The sequence below is a fragment of the Cydia fagiglandana genome, chromosome 9, assembly GCF_963556715.1.
Source record: "Cydia fagiglandana chromosome 9, ilCydFagi1.1, whole genome shotgun sequence".
Classification (NCBI taxonomy): Eukaryota; Metazoa; Arthropoda; class Insecta; order Lepidoptera; family Tortricidae; genus Cydia; species Cydia fagiglandana.
Genome location: NC_085940.1, coordinates 17,077,885 through 17,094,856, shown reverse-complemented (window position 1 = coordinate 17,094,856; position 16,972 = coordinate 17,077,885). Strand labels below are relative to the sequence as shown.

The 16,972-nt window shown below is 37.9% G+C and overlaps 2 protein-coding genes across 3 annotated transcripts in view; both read right to left on the bottom strand.

Annotated features, from left to right (window-relative positions):
* Positions 1-413: 413 nt before the first annotated feature.
* LOC134667477 (innexin inx2-like) lies at positions 414-4,726 on the bottom strand. 2 transcript variants are annotated; one of them, XM_063524896.1, is made up of 4 exons: positions 4,244-4,726; positions 3,685-3,867; positions 3,191-3,330; positions 414-2,042 (listed from the first exon to the last, which is right to left on the bottom strand). In XM_063524896.1, exons 1-4 carry the CDS (start codon positions 4,488-4,490, stop codon positions 1,515-1,517), a joined length of 1,098 nt encoding a protein of 365 aa, XP_063380966.1. In that variant the 5' UTR covers positions 4,491-4,726; the 3' UTR covers positions 414-1,514. The 2 variants fall into 2 exon arrangements, with proteins under 2 accessions (XP_063380966.1, XP_063380965.1); XM_063524895.1 differs by having other exon boundaries at positions 416-2,042; positions 3,685-3,876; positions 4,244-4,722.
* Positions 4,727-5,052: 326 nt separating this feature from the next.
* The window catches only part of LOC134667510 (alkyldihydroxyacetonephosphate synthase), a 36,678-nt gene continuing 24,758 nt past the window's right edge, over positions 5,053-16,972 (bottom strand). Inside the window, exons 8-12 of the mRNA XM_063524938.1 lie at positions 9,465-9,614; positions 8,604-8,720; positions 7,379-7,539; positions 6,758-6,879; positions 5,053-6,375 (exon numbers count right to left, since the gene is read on the bottom strand). Coding sequence (XP_063381008.1) covers positions 6,185-6,375; positions 6,758-6,879; positions 7,379-7,539; positions 8,604-8,720; positions 9,465-9,614 — 741 coding nt within the window. The 3' untranslated portion in view covers positions 5,053-6,184. The remainder of the gene's footprint in view (positions 6,376-6,757; positions 6,880-7,378; positions 7,540-8,603; positions 8,721-9,464; positions 9,615-16,972) is intronic.

The following is a 16,972-nucleotide window of genomic DNA, read 5'->3' as shown; positions in this document are numbered from 1 at the left end:
AGCTATTTGTACAGTCAGCATTGTATAGTAGGATGCATCTAAAGTATTCAAATAGTTCAGTACACCACATAATTTGTATGGGTTACCAAACTATTTGAATACTTTGGATGATTCCTTCTATACAACATTGACTGTACAATGAGTGTAAATTTCTAAACACAAATAGCATGATTTATAAGCAACACTCCATTCAGTTATTGAGATCATACTTTAACTCCTTCTCTAATTAGCACTAGCACATCTATGGCGCGGTCGGCGTCTGGTCAGCGCTATGGAAACTGACATCGCTGCGCAGTTGCGTCGACGTTGCGTCGAGCAGCGGCCAGAGTTGTAGACGCCGACGCTCGATAGACGCTAGATATGGGGGGCCCTAATATGCTTAGGTTCAGCTGGTTTACACATTCACTGTCCATGCCCCATATATGGGTCGCAAGCTTTTATTACAAAGCCGTAAGGTTAACAATTCAGATTGGGACAGTTAACATGTTAAATTGGAATGGGAGAAACAAAATAAACTTTTTGTAACAAATTTTGTAATGAAAATAAAAAATACAAATGTTTTCCTAGATAACAATAACATTTTCATTTTGAGGAAAAATAAACAAAAACAATCAAATTTTGAACTTCTTCAATGATTAGGAAAAACAATTAAGGATCAATTTTATTGAATGAATAATCAGCAAATAAATGGGCACTATATAAAGTGAATGAACCAATTATAAAGTTGTAGATCTGCACTTTCCTGGCAAATTGCCTACCAAACTGCAATTTTGGGTATTACATAAGATCTTTACTTAAATATATAGCCTTTTACATCACTATCCTTTCACAATATGTATACTCATTTTAGCTTTTGAGTCAATTTAATTACAAACTTATTATTATGATGAGTTGTGGTGCCAAAATTGAAGGCTATGCCAACGAAAATCTTGACCAATTGAAGGAAAACTGCAAGTGAATATAATTAATTATGAATTTAAATTTGGGAGAGATAATAATTTTATGTCAGGTGTAGGAGCTGATTAATTCTATAGCAGAATTACATATTATGCTTTCTGGATAACCCAGATTCTTATTTTATTCTAAGACGTGAAACAAGTATGCTAGTATCAGTATCAAAAAGTACAATAATTTATGTTACCTAAATACCTATCAACAAATACCCTGAGCTTGATACTTAACAATTACGACTTATATAAACATCCTATTGAGTAATAGGTAACCAAATTCGAAATCCAGAGATCAAATTTTGCATCTAGATCAGTCTTTACATAAATACAAACGTTTGTCACTTATCATAGAACTATACTATTAATATTAAAACATAACAAGAAAAAATTTTGAGCGTTTGCTAATAGCCTATTCTTAAATTGCAAGTTTTACCGCAAAACTTATAACAAAAAATAGACTATCACTAATGTCTTAAAACATAAATTAAATTTGCTCTATTTGGCAACAGCAACACACTATAACTACTTACAAGTAACTTATGAAGACTGATCTACAATGTAACCTTAAATAGTAGGATAATTATTACGATGCTCCATCTCTTTCGACAGTTCTAGAATTAAGTCTTTGTAGACATGCGGATTTAAATTTTTGCCCAGCAAATAGAGGACGAACCAGTCGCCGAAGCCAAAGCGCTTCACAATTCTGGTGACTGTGCTCCGTTTCACATGTCTCAAGAGGCCCATCATCATAACAGTGCGGAGGGGGCGAGCCGATAGCACTAGTACACGGAAGATAACAGCCAAAGTAGAGATAAAAGTGAGAAAGATGAACCAAAACCAAATTATGACAAATATTTTCTCATTGACAATGTTTAAAGGTAGAACACACATGCGATCTCTTAATTCAGCGGTGCCCGAGGGTCCGTAACGGCGTATAATGCACTTGGTGATCTTGGGAAAGTATCGGTCCATGGGATCAATGTCGGTGAGGTCGGTCGGGTCTTTCGGGACGCGCGTAAAGGCTGCAACTGTGGCGCCGTAGTTGCGGAACGCGCCTCCGAGGAATATGTCCAAGAGAAACATCTGCCCCACCTGAAAAATGATTAATGAAAATCAGGGCCATCTAGTATTCTTGACTTGAGTAGAGTCAAGTCAAGGTATTTAACCCTTTACCAGGCCAAGGGAAATATTCCACCCACATCTTATATCGGTTACCGTAGTCAGGTTTTAACTCCAAACCACCTACAAAATATTTTGTCAATCCCTGAAAATATTATTTTATGATCTTCATTCACAACACGCTTCTAAATTGCGTAATATATCTTTGGCAGCCATTTCAATTCACTTGAACGCTAATTTCAGCAAACTACGGAGAAATTCGAACACTTTCCATAATTTCTATGAAACAGAAGTACATAGATCGAACAATTTTTTGATATTTTGTAGATTTTGAGTGTTGAAAGCAAATGTAATCGTAAACATTGCTAAATATTCATGCATTATTGTGTATGACCAGAATTAGGATGTGGGTTGACATTATCCCATGGCCTTATTAGAGTTTAACTGTGTGGGAGCTATTTTTCCCATGGCCCGGTAAATTGTCTTGTCATGTCATAAAAACTCACGTAAGTAATAAAACAGTTTTTGTGTTCAACCTAGAGCGAATTCATGTACCTAGCTATAAAATCTCCTTTTAAAGGCTTTCCCTGAAGAATTTCTTCTTGTAGATAGTATCATAAAATTGAATAATTGTGTTGCTTTTAACCAAAAAGTAATGAGGTAAGTATTTATCCCATCCCAGTGATTGATATAATGGTTCGTAGGAGATTTGGAGTTAAACCTTGACTATTATAACTGATATAAGATGTGGGTGGAATATATCCCTTGGCCTGATCAAGAATATAATAAGACAAAATCTAGTATGACAGTTCATTACTTAGACAGGCGATGGGATAACCGTAACCCACATTTTTATTTCTGGTTTAGAGGAAGATCTCCGACTTTCATAAATACATTTTTTACAAGGCGTTCAATACGGTTGCAACAGCATATAAAGTACGTATTAAGACACGCTGGTTCTTCGGGGCCTGGTAAAGGGTTAATATTGATATGGATTTTATTTTTTGTCTTATAAAGAATAAGCTTTGCACACACATATTTTTGGTGCTTTGTAGAATTAGTACATGAAGGTATGCTTTATGGCCTATAAGAATAAATTCTAAAATTAATTGTTTACGAACCACATTGAGAAGGTTGAGAATCTCGCAAAAGGCATAGCGCAGGGCGTACATGTTGTGTGAATACATGTTGGTGTGCGACAGATAGGAGACCAGCTCCCCGCGACGGTACTCATGCCAGTCCTTGGTCACCATGGGGCTCGCTGCAAATAATAATTATGGTTTAGAGATTTATTTAAAAACTTTAGCAAAGTGGTGTTTGGACCTCCTGCTTGGGGTTGCAACTGTCATTGTCTCTAAAATAATTCTCAAGAACAAGAAATCCATCCAGAAAAAAAAGATATGGATGGTGCCTAAGGAATTTCATCAAAATCTTTCAACAATATTTTATCAAACTGAATGATTTTGATTGACCAAAGTTTAGTTATGAACAATAAAAGATAGAACTTGCATCCATTTATACATAGTAAAAATGCAATAAATAAACATTCAAAAGATAATTTAGAATCTTACATTGATAACAGCACCATCTTACAACAAGCCTTAAAACTACTAACCCAAATCAGAAGCTAGCGCCTTCAGCCGCCCTCCTTCCCAGAGCTTCCAGAGATAGCGCGGGGTGTAGAACATGACAGACTGGCCGAGTAGCACGCAGCAGACCCACTGGTAGTAGGTGTGCTCGATCCGGTCCTGCTTCCCACCGGTCTCGGTGCCCACGCCAATGTATGTCATGTGAGTGCCTTCAATCCCTAATAGCAAAGACATAAGATAAATACACAGTTCCATAAAAGGTTATAGGAGATTATCATATAGGTACTCAATTTGCTTAGAATTCAGAAAGCATACTACCAAGATACTACAAAAACTTACTTTGCAATAATATCATTAATAAGACTAGATGTGCGTGAGGAGCTATTGTAAATATAGGCAGTATAATGGAAAAAATTGTCAGTTTTCTAATAGGACAAACAGGACTTTCCTTGGTTCTAGTTGGGTTAATTCAATCATAAAAGACTTAAAGTAACATCAGTCTTAGTTTTTCAACATACAATTTAATCCCTAAACTTGTTTGTCGACCAGAAAACTTGAGGAATGATGAAAAAATAACAACTTTACCTTTTAACCTACTCTTCAACGTGTACGTCCCATAGATCCAGCAGTAACTGTTTATGGCGTCCTTATCGCTATCACTATCGCCCATACAGTGGATGGGATCTCCGAAGAACTGCTTCGAAGACACCAACAGCGTGAAGACCAGCAGCATAATCACTGTCACTTTGTAATGCATCCGAAACACGTTGTTGTCAATACTAACGTTATCCAGCTTTAGAAATGCCCGAAAGGGCATGAAAAGGTCTATCATTTTGCCTTATATCCTAAGCACAAGTAAGAAATAAATGGGGCTGTTACTTTTACGCCACCGTTGAAAAACAAAGCTACCCGCGAAATATGAATACGCTTGAAAGTTTTTCAATGTCCGCCTGCCACAAACAAAATCCGTGTTTACCGGAAATAGATCTCTGTGGTTATGTTGGCGTATTGAGTGATTTGAACGAATGAATGGAATTTAATTGCACACGGTCGAGTAATACTAATTTGCACAATAAGCGCAAAAATAAAATTAGGTACATATGAAGACTCTATAAATATGTACCGTCTACTAGGGTAAATAGAGATAACAACGAAGAATGAAATTTACATAATTATTTCTTAAATATTACCCAAAAATATCTAGTATCGTTGGTAGTGTTTTTAACTTTTTTATGTAACTAGTTACGGAATTTGCTACATTTGTTTATAATTTATTCTGCTGCATTGCTGTGGTTTTGCCCTTGATCTGATACGTCCTTGGATTATATCCAATATAGGGACCTCACGCGTTGGAGGGTTCGCTTTGAATTGCAAACTTAAGCTTGACAATAAAAAGGAAACAAATTTTTTACACAATTTCTTTAATTTCCATAATTGAATTTTAAGGTACATGTTTTGTCAGTTTGCGTGTGTACATACAATATTAACAATAACTAAATTTAAACTAATGGTACGGAATGTTAAGCTTAGGTATTGCACATAGTACTTGGCATTGTGACGGAGACTTCCGTGTAAAATTAAATGATTAGTTTCGATCTATACAACTGGTAGAATCGGACCACGCTGGTGTTATGTCAAATATAGTGTTCCTATGGGTTATTATAAGCAATGTCACTGCCAAATCAGTGTAAACTTACGCGTGGTCGGAGTCTAAAGAGTATTTTCTTATTTATAAAATTGAGCAATTGCTTGTATTAGTGCACTTATAATAAAAAATACTTAATATAGCTCTTTGTTTCAGGTGCCCAAATGTTATCTTCTTAAAAATTAACAATTAATCATGTAAAAATATAAAATTATGCCGCGACCCGTGTATTATCTTATCAAAATGAGTTTGACACATCACTTCGACCTAGTTTCTAATAATTAACGAACTAAAACCGCATGTTCGAAGGCACTGCTCACAACAAACACGCATCTATGCTACCTACATGATATTTAATCATTGTTCTGACCAGACTAATCCATTATCATCCATAAAATCGGGGAAAATAAATAAATCCTATAAATAAGATACCCAACTTGTAGATCTTCATGTAAAGCCAAAGGCCACTTCGTGGTTTGCTATTGTGTTTAGTCTTTGCGTTGCTTTCATTTGTTGTTTTTAAAGAAATGAATAATCGTGAAATACACCGCAAAGAAAGGTAGGCTTATGGCGTTATTAATCAACGTTTGTCAAATGTAACAAACCATTGATAATCATGTCCATGTTAAAAACAGACAAAATACAACAGCTGTTAGTAAGAGGTTACTAAGTTTTATGAATAAGGGGTTTTATAATGATTACATTTTGTTTTGATCATGTGCATTAAAGCCAAATATTTTGCCAAAAAAACAAGCTCGCAAACCCAGTAACAAATCAAAACTGGTTCAACGCTATAACAGAAATGCTTCCTATGAAAAATCAGTTCCTATTGTCAATTCTCGTTTTCTCAATAAGTAAAACTATGTGATATTTTGTACCACCTATAGTTTGCTTTTAACTATTGCCTCTTCGTGTTCCTCTTCGCCAAACGCCATGTTTCCAAGGGCAAAAATATTGTCGGGATCTAGAGTTTTCTTAGCAGCGAGTAATAATCTTCGTCCGGGTTCGCTTACTGTATCTTTGTACCATTTTTTTCGAAGTTTACCAACACCATGGTGATGAGATATTGATCCTGGAACAAATAAAATTATTTTGATCATAACCTGTTAATGTTATGCAAGCTTGCAACAACACAGTATTACTGCTTCGTAAATTTCATAGTAGACAGTGTAATATTGTTCGTTCAAACTTCCGCAAACATCAATACAGCCAACATACAGTACTATCAGTTTCGTTTTGTTTTTAAAAATATGTCCGGACCAAGGAATTCGGTTTATATATATACCCATAAACAGTTTTAGTGCTCGGTAGAAATTATTAATTAATTTTTACTAATAAAATTGCTTTATAACTGGCCGGAGGGAGCACAAATTCGGGAGTTATGGAGAACTAGGGGATAAGCCTTTGCCCAGCAGTGGGACACTCGAATAGGCCAAGAAAAAAAAAATGCTTACCGCCACAGTCAATAATTTCATCCCGAGCGGCCTCCTCGATTTCTTCATACATCGCAACGGGGTCCTTGAACGACGACGAGTTGAACCCGAAGTAGAAGTAAATGCAACACCCGGCGTCGTATCTGAAATCGAAAAAAGAAAAATAAGTCAATAAAATTAAAGGGCATGACTCTGACCACGCTAACTTTGCACAAACTTCTTTGGCAGCAAAGGCTATAACCCTATAACAGACGAGCGTACCGCGCGCGGCGCGTCATGGTGAATTTTGTTGGAATTGGTCTATTGGGCAGTAGCCGCGCGCGTCAGTTGATGTCTCCGGGGGTCAAAAGGTTTAAGTAAGTAAGTAAATATTCTTTATTGCACCAATAATTATACATTTCACATTACATGTAAAACTAAAAGTATAACCTCTTGAACGCCAGATGGCGAATAGGGAATATGCCGTGCTCCGGACGCCAGGCGATCGCGATTATTTAAGCGAAATTGAACTTTACGGAGTCTCCCGTAACTCCCTATTGAATTGGCGAAGCTGACGGCTGTAGCGGTTGTTGGCGCCCTTGGCAAGATTTTCCGATGACGTCCACAGCCGTCTGGGGCGGTCAATGGGAGCTAAGTACTAACGTCTGTGTGAGTCGGCAGGAGATGTGGTAGTGCTGGACCCCGCGGCGCTCGCACTCGGCGCGCACGCGGCGCTTGACGGCGGCGCACAGCGCCAGCGTGCGGTCCCAGGGGACCGACGTCTCGAACGACTCCGCCACCACGCTGTAGTCCAGCGCCAAGTCCTGGAAGTGGATTGGATTGGTGCATGGTATAATAATATACTCCGCCTGGTACCTACTCTCTTCCCGTCTTTTCTAGGTCACCTGACTGACACAAGTCTACGTCATCATGCGACAGCGCTATATGATAATATGCTATAGCGGTATATATAGCGGCCATGTTATTGTGACTTAGGCTTGTGTCACTCTGGGAAGAGAACACCATGTTTTATTAGACTATGGATTGGTGTAAGTATTCTGATGTACTGAGCTGCCTCCCACACGGACTAAAATTATTTGAATTTCGCGCCCTTTTCTACTGACAAACTTGTTTGACCGGCTATAGTTTTTCGATACAACAACCCAGCTGCCAGTGCCATTGATAATTCTGAAGCATAGAGAATATAGAGATCCCGGTGGTGAATTTTAAAACGTGCAGGATGCGCTTTGAAAACTCGTTGAAAGTTTAACCAAACACCAAACAATGAAATCCGACTTGCTTATGAGGAACGACAATTTTTGAAATAAATGTAATAGATGCCTACAGTCTCCATCAGATATATCGGAGCGGCCGAGGTGCCCAAAATTATCTGAACACGTACTTTAGGGCCTTGACAATAGAGATGTGTTCAGATATTTGTGAGCACCTTGGCCGCTCCGATATATCTGATGGCGAATTGGCAACTTTACAACGAGAAAACAATAAATAGGTAAAGTGTCATTCTATGAAACTTGCTAACTATGTAGGTAAACAAACCGCCATATTGAAATTGTATCTGAATAATTTACTAGTGACCCTTGTTTACATAGTTAACAAATTCCATAGAATGACACTTTAGGCACAGAATAAATAATAGTAATAGGTTGTACCTACAGAATACTCACTCTCTAACAAAACGTGTCTGTTACGACTTACGATCAGGACAGATATGGCCGCTAGGTGGCGACAGCGCCACGCGCGGCTTATGGCTAGCCACCAAAATTAGTGTGGAACGGATGTACTTGCAGCTACCTGTTGTAAAGCTACGAAATCGCGGAGTGAGCCTCGCCTGCTTTAGGTGTTTAAGCTAAGAAACAAACCAACTCACTCTGATATAAGCGATGACAAAGGTGAAGGTGTACCCCCTCTCTCCGTTGGTGGCACCAGCCGGCACGCCGCCATATTTAGCGGCGATGGCGTTGATCGTTTTCTCCCGCTCGGTCACCTAGAAAAGAAAGAAATGTAATTAATTTGTAATAGACAAAACAATGTCTAAATGAAGACTCATAAATATTTCTCACTCATAAATCTCATAATATTTTAACATTTAAAGCCCCAATGCACTAGGATACCTAATTTCAAAGAGTTGGTGTATCAATAGTTTATGCGGAGACAAATCCATCTGATCTTCTAAACTCGAACCAAAACTAGACCTTTATGAATCAATTTTTCTAAACGTCTAGCTTTGCCGGATTGAAGCTGTCGAGGATCACTCTACAATTTTCGGATTTGGACGCAATATCGACACGGGACTCCTCAGGTACTTTCTTGAACAGTATTGTGACGATGCTCAAATTGGTTCGATCGAAGACCTGTGCAGTATCCGTACCATGAGTCACTTACTGTCAGTATCAAAACTGACATGCTTATGACTTTCTTTAGATACATCTCGCTCGCACTAATACCTATGCGAGTATACGAAGATGCATAGAAAGTAAGTTACGTTCTCGATAGCGTTTATGACAGTACCAAACTGGTGGTAGCCACACAGGTCTTAATGTAGGGGATGCATCATGCCATTGAGGAGCGCGCATCCGCAGTTGAAAACGGAAGCTGCAAAGACCGATAATAATCGTTTGTCCCTTTCTGACGTATTGGTATGATGGAAAGGGACAAATGACTATTATCGGCTTGTCAACTTTAGTAGACGTTTATGAATAAGGGCCTAAGGGGGTATTTATTTATGTACCTCTTCCGCCTCTCCCTCGAACAGTAGCGTGACGACGCACAGTTTTTCCGGGTCGAAGCCTTTGATGCGGGTGATGTAGAGGTGTTTGAGGCCGTCGAGGATCACGCCGCCCCATGACGACTCGAATTTGAGCGCAAGCCCGAAACGGAACTGAAAAGGGGAAGGATTTATTAAAATGCGGTTATTGGAAGGAAGGAAAACTGACATAACGGTTAGCTGAACACGATTCAGTAGTTCAGTACATTGATTCAATATGAGTTAAAGAAAAAGACTTGAGTATCTTTGCCACTATAAAGTTAAAGAGAACAATCAAATGTTAGCTAAAGATGAAAAGGCAGCATCGTTTTACAATATTGAGACTGGTTCAATGCGAAGAAGAGTGAACGCCAAACTGATTCTCGAAACAACGGTGTGCGTGGCAGTGGTTATCCATAAGCCGTATGACGGACGATTTGAGTAACTCCTTGGCTATCTTGAGGTTTCACTCTATGCCAAGAACCATGTTGAGAACATGACAAGAACATGGTGAGTAGAGGCTGTTTATTTATTTTTATGCTAGCCTATCTCGGAGTAAATATCTATGGAGTGGAGACGCGCACTAATTTCTATCTGAAAAATTCTGTCGTTTTTGGCGCGGGGGACGAGGTAACGCACACAAATAATGTTAACACTAATGCATTTTTAGCATGCGTCGTTACACACGCACACGACAAAATTACCAAACACTAGCATAAACTGTATTCACACTAGTACAAGAACAAACACAGACAACCCTGTCCGTGAACGAGATGACGTCAGTTTTAAGTAAACCTAGGTAGTGCGAGGGACCGGTCGATAATATTGTCGATATCCCTTTAAGTGGTGGTCAACCCGTTAATGGTCGGATCAAACAAAGCAGTAAACTGGCGACCCACCACTCACGAGTCACGGGTCGATGCGAAAACCAGTAGGTAAACTGTCAGCCACCAGTGAGTGGTTAATGAGGTGTTGCCGTATTTAGAGGTGAAATTGAAGACATTTAAGTATAGTTACGCTCTTCTAGCGCCAAAAATTAGGCAGCGAGTTAGACAAGGATAGCACACCGTAAGGAACACAAATACCTACTATACAATTTGTTGGTGAGGGAGGACCATTAATTCGGGACCGCCCATACAACCATTTCCAGTCGCCGTTACGACGCGGTGTAGACACATCTTGTGTCGACACCGTCTGTTTCGGTCACAATTCCAGTCGCAGAGTCGTCGCCGTGTCGACACAGTTACCAGAAATGGGGAAGGGTCGACACATGACACAAAGTGACATAAAGTGTGGTCGCCGTGTGCACACATTGTTACTAGTTTGCGACTACTTTATGCCAAAATCATTCGTTCATTCGTTCATTTTGTTCCTGTCAAATGGAAACTGTCAGATGGAAAAATAGTTAAATAAAAATAAGTGACATTAATACGCCATCTCTAAAACGGATTACAAGACGTAATTATATATTGTTTGCATTTATATTACAATAGGACTTAAATTATTATGGGGAATTAAACTGCTCGAGTGATTTGATAAACTAAGTGTAATATAATCAACGCGCCACCAAATTGTTTTAGTTTAGCCGGAAATGAAATTGTTTACTTCTCAGTGCCTGTGTTCATAAATATATTATTTGATGCATTTTTAGTACTTCGATGCGTATACTATACTTTAATAACAGAAATAACGCTTTACATACTACGAAACTTGTTAATTATGATGTATAAATATGGTTTAAGGCTGAGAAATATTGCAGTCACAAAGTAGTCGCAAATGTTTCGACTTTGTGTCGACTCTGTGTAGACACATGACACGCGCTGTCAAAAGTAATAACAAAGTTACTGGATTTGCAAAATGGCTCCTTGTGTTCATTTGTTTTCAGATATTCTCAAAGTGTAAAAATGCCGTGGTCAGAGATGGGACTTAATAGATTAACTGTGTATTCGACTAATTAATGGAATAAAAAAAGTTAATCCTCAAATTTTAATCACGATTAGTTTAGTCGACCTAACATAGATTGAAATTGAATTAATCTGAACATTAATCGAATAAATTATCGATTAAATCTCGGTTGGAAGTTGACAGGGGGCCATTTTTGTACGTAAAAATAATAGAAATGTCTTGCATGCAGATGGTAGCCAAACACTTTGTCATAAAAGTCGAAATGGGTGTCGATTGATAGGTTTTAGGGAGTGCCGATTTCGAAAATGATGACCATTTTGGAATCCAAAATGGCGGCCATGCACTGTGTCATAAAAGTCGTCATGGATGTCGTTTTATACGTTTTAGGGGGCCCCAATTTTGAAAATGATGACCATTTTGGAATCCAAAATGGCGGCCATGCACTATGCCATAAAAGTCGTCATGGGTGTCGTTTTATAGGTTTTAGGAGGCGCAGATTTCAAAAATGATGACCATTTTGGATTCCGAAATGGTGGCCATGCACTATGTCATAAAAGTCGTCATGGGTGTCGTTTTATAGGTTTTAGGGGGCGCAGATTTCGAAAATGATGACCATTTTGGAATCCAGAATGGCGGCCATGCACTATGTCATAAAAGTCGTCATGGGTGTCGTTTTATAGGTTTTGGGGGCGCAGATTTCGAAAATGATAACCATTTTCGATTCTAAAATGGCGGCCATGCACTATGTCATAAAAGTCGTCATGGATGTCGTTTTATGGGTTTTAGGGGGCCCCGATTTAGAAAATGATGACCATTTTGTAATCCAGAATGGCGGCCATGCACTATGTCATAAAAGTCGTCATGGGTGTCGTTTTATAGGTTTTGGGGGGCGCAGATTTAGAAAATGATGACCATTTTGGATTCCAAAATGGTGGCCATGCACTATGTCATAAAAGTCGTCATGGGTGTCGTTTTATAGGTTTTGGGGGGCGCAGATTTAGAAAATGATGACCATTTTGGATTCCAAAATGGTGGCCATGCACTATGTCATAAAAGTCGTCATGGGTGTCGTTTTATAGGTTTTAGGGGGCGCAGATTTCGAAAACGATGACCATTTTGGATTCCAAGATGGCGGCCATGCACTATGTCATAAAAGTCGTCATGGATGTTGTTTTATAGGTTTTAGGGGACGCAGATTTCGAAAATGATGGCCATTTTGGAATCCAAAATGGCGGCCATGCACTATGTCATAAAAGTTGTCATGGGTGTCGTTTTATAGGTTTTAGGGGGCCCTGATTTCGAAAATGATGACCATTTTGGAATCCAAAATGGCGGCCATGCAGTATGTCATAAAAGTCGTCATGGCTGTCGTTTTATAGGTTTTAGGGAGCGCAGATTTCGAAAATAATAACTATTTTGGAATCCAAGATGGCGGCCATGCACTATGTTAAAAGTCGACATGGATGTCGTTTTGTTGGTCATGGTCATCATTTACTCACGGCTTATATGACAAAGTGCACGGCAGACATCTTGGAATCCAAAATGGTCATCATTTTCGAATTCTGCACTCCCTAAAGCCTATAAAACGATATCCATGACGACTTTTATGAGAAAGTGCACGGCACACATCTTGGATTCCAAACTGGTCATCATTTTCGAAATCGGCACTTCCTAAAACCTATAAAACGATATTCATGACGACTTTTATGACAAAATACGTAGCCGCCATCTTGGATTATAAAATGATCATCGTTTTCGAATTCTGCACTCCCTAAAACCTATAAATCGACATCCGTGACGACGCAAGTTATCTTTATTTTCAGATCTAACAAATTGCTACAGAATACAAAGGACAAAAAAAGAAGCGAGGAGGTAATGAAACAAGCAAAAATACAGATGATTCCTCGACGCAATTGGATGCTTCTTAAATTGTGTCCAGATTTTTTTGTCATAAAAGTTTTTATTTTTCACATATTACTCTCACAAGTTCCGTGACATTTCAACCTTGTAATTTTTTAAGTAAATGTTTTTGTTTATCTATGAGGATCTCACTAGAATAATATAATCAAGGTATGTTTAAATATTTGATGATTGAAATAGTAACGCAAAAAAATAAATATATTTGTGTCTTATATTCTTGCCGAAGACTTTTATTTTTCCTTTTCCTTCTACACAAGTTTGGTCAAGTAATAAGAATTTAGGGCTCTCAATTTCATTTTGACTTCTACAACAGTAAAGCTACGAGGCCATGTTTGGTATCGTTTTCGTATAAATGCGCAGTACCAAATTTAGTTATGGTTATGGTATCACATTGACACCATTCCAAAGTAAAAACATATAAACTTACTTTCTTTTAAACTCCTCTTCACGCTTAAACTGCTGAACAGTTTTAATTTATATTTAGTACACATATATTTTGAGTCCCGAGACAGGACATAATAAGTTATCTCAAAAATCATCCTTTATAGGTGTGAAATGAGGTGTAGGGGGGAATTCAGAATTGACTTCTTGAAGTTAATACTGTTTAAGTTTAGGTTTGAAGTCATGTTTTTTTATCATTTTTAACTAAATCAAAGATGTAGACCATCCCAAATTTAATGTAAATCGGTTCAGCGGTTATTGATTTCCCGTACAAATTTCCACGCCACTTTTCACACCTTCAAAAGATGATTTTGGTTATAAGATCTATCGTATGTCCTGTTCGGGGACGCAAACTATTTATATACCAAATTTCAACGAAATCGGTTCAGCGGTTAAGCGTCAAGAGGAGTTTAAAAAAAACCGGCCAAGTGCGAGTCGGACTCGCGTATTAAGGGTTCCGTACATTAAGTCCGACTCGCGCTTGACTGCACATTTCTAATAGGTTTTCCTGTCATCTATAGGTAAAGAACTATTTTGTGTATTCAGACGGACAGACATACAGACGCACGAGTGATCCTATAAGGATTCTGTTTTTTGCTTTTGAGGTACGGAACCCTAAAAAGATTTTTTTTAATTTTGTGGAATGGTGTCAATGTGATACCTTAAATGGATTCAGCAACCCAGATTTATACGAAAACGATACCATACACGGCCTAGCACCTTCACTGATGTAATATATCAAGATAACATTGAGAGCCCTAAATAAACTTTCAAGAGCGGATATCTCAAAAACTATTCAACATATCGAAAAAATTGACTGAATAAACTTGTAACAAATTAACTTTCATTTTGTATAAGTGGCCATGTCGCTAAGATGCATAGTTTCCGAGATATAATCGAAAAACCGGAAAATGGGACCTTCAAAGCCCCCTCTCTCCCCCCCGCTCAAGGGCTACGGCCGAGGACTTTTGATATGTTCACCTCCTAACTTGTCCAAACCAAGTTAAGGAGTCAAAAATTGTGTTCCGAGCAGAGGGAACTCTACAACTTTATTGAGCATTCGTTGCCTGACCTAGTACCTAGCGTATTGCATTTCTTTAAAAACTTTTCTGTAAAAGGTTGACGGGTGTTGGGTGTTTATATGGTTTTGGTCGATTATTATCATTTACATCGCCCATGATGACTTACTAGAATTACTTACGAGCACACGAGACACTAATAGTAGTTTGACAAACCTTGGTTTTCAAGAGGTATTTTATATTGACATTTGCTGTCACAAATTTGCTGTCAGATTTAGTCGCAAACCGCACGCAAAGTGCACACAAATGTGTCGACACCTTGTTACGGAAAAGTGTACACACGGCGACGACACTTTGTTTCGAAACAATTCTAGACACATTGTGTGGACTCTGTTACGACACATCTGACATTTAGTTACCACTTTGATGATTCTGCGACTGGAATGGTTATATGGGCGACCGCCTAGTCCGAGCTCAGTCTTGATTTTTAAGAGGTTGTTTTGTAAAATAAATTGTATGTTAGGTCCCTTTTAATGATATAATCTTTAAAATAGAAGTCTTAATTTGATAATAAAATAGCGGGCGCCTCGAATCATCAATTTGTTTTATGGTGGTATTCATTTTTAACAAGAAAACTGGAAAACTGTCATTCTGGCCAAATGTATGAACAATATGTGTAATAATTTAATTGCATAATTGCTTTATTCAAATAGCGCATTTAACGCTGATTATAACGAATTGAAAGTATATAAAATACATATTTTATATACTTTCAAACATAGAAAAGCTTAAATTAAAACTTGCACAGACATGACAGACATAATCTCGTAGCCAGAACTATTCACCAGCAACTTGTACTCCTATACGGCCTTGTGGAACGCGAAGTGCCGTACTACAAGTATTACTCACCTGCGCCAATTCTCGAAAATGGTCGTGCCACGCTCTATTGGGATCGATCTATCGTCGCTGACAGGACTATTGTAGCCAATAAATAAGCTTGACATTGTGCTGATAGATCGATCGCAACGCCACCAGGTAGTGCTCATCGACATCACCATCCCCCATGATGAGAATCTCGTGATGACCGAAAAGGACAAGTCCAGCAATATACAGTACGGCAATATAGTATAAGTACAGCAATATAGTATTTGTAAATATTATACATAATGAAATTCTATTGATTCTTAAAATGAATAAGTTTTGTGTATGTGTGCCTAATGCATTTCTTAGGGTCAGTCTTTTTAGATAAATAAGTTATCTTAATATTGGTATACTTTTGTGTGACTGTTTTTGCAAGTCAAATCTGAAAAATAAATAGAAATATTCATAATGTTTATATCGATTTTATCGATATTGGCTTTTATGGTGTCCCATCTCTAACTTTGGTTCGGTGATACCAGACTAATAAATTAAAAGTGCCTATTTAAGGAAAGTGACAGCCGTAAATGAAATACCTTAAAATAAATGAAATATTTGACACGTTGAAAAATATGTGTAGAAACTAAAAAAATAATAATTTTCAAACAGTAGTCTATCGGTAATTTCACGTTATTTAGAGGCTGTGCACAAATCACGCGAGGTGTTTTCGACTACCCCTTTTTTATTCTTATAGGTCTCCTTATAGCAGCCTCCCCCCCTCCTATCGAACCTCGCGTGAATAGTGCACAACTTGCACAAGCCTTTATAATCAATACTAGGTATTTATTTGATTGAAAAGATTAGGTTGATATAAAACTAAGGTGTTAGGTAGTATAGGTTAGATAACGATATTTCAATTTTGTTGTTCCGCGGTAGACCCCCAGATTGTGATGGATTGTGGTAGTAGCGCCCCCTACGCAGAGTTTCGCGTAATATATTTCCTATTAGAACTAATTAATATTGAGATTAGTGGTATTTATTTTTTAAGTTTTGTAGGGTAGTTATTTAATTACGTTTTAGGTATGACTTAAGGTATTATTTTGTTTCTATGTATGTATTATATTAAGTTTGTATGCACTACTAAATATATTAATATTTAGAAAGTCATCTTTAAAATTACCCTAAATTAGATCTAGTATCATTAACTGGTATCACTTTCAGATTGACAATGTTTTTTAGTTTTTTGTAAAGTTAGTGCATTATTTGATAATATTTAGATGTAATAGTGCTTACATATGAAAATAAACGTGTTCTTCTTGTACGCTAGACGTTTCCGATCTCATTTTGCAC

Excerpts from the sequence above, each read along its gene's own strand:
- LOC134667477 (XM_063524895.1), bottom strand. The coding sequence starts at position 4,490 with ATGATAGACCTTTTCATGCCCTTTCGGGCATTTCTAAAGCTGGATAAC. Across the intron at positions 3,331-3,684 it reads GGCGCTAGCTTCTGATTTGG|CGAGCCCCATGGTGACCAAG; the intron begins GTTAGTAGTTTT and ends TATTATTTGCAG. Across the intron at positions 2,043-3,190 it reads TTCTCAACCTTCTCAATGTG|GTGGGGCAGATGTTTCTCTT; the intron begins GTTCGTAAACAA and ends ATCATTTTTCAG.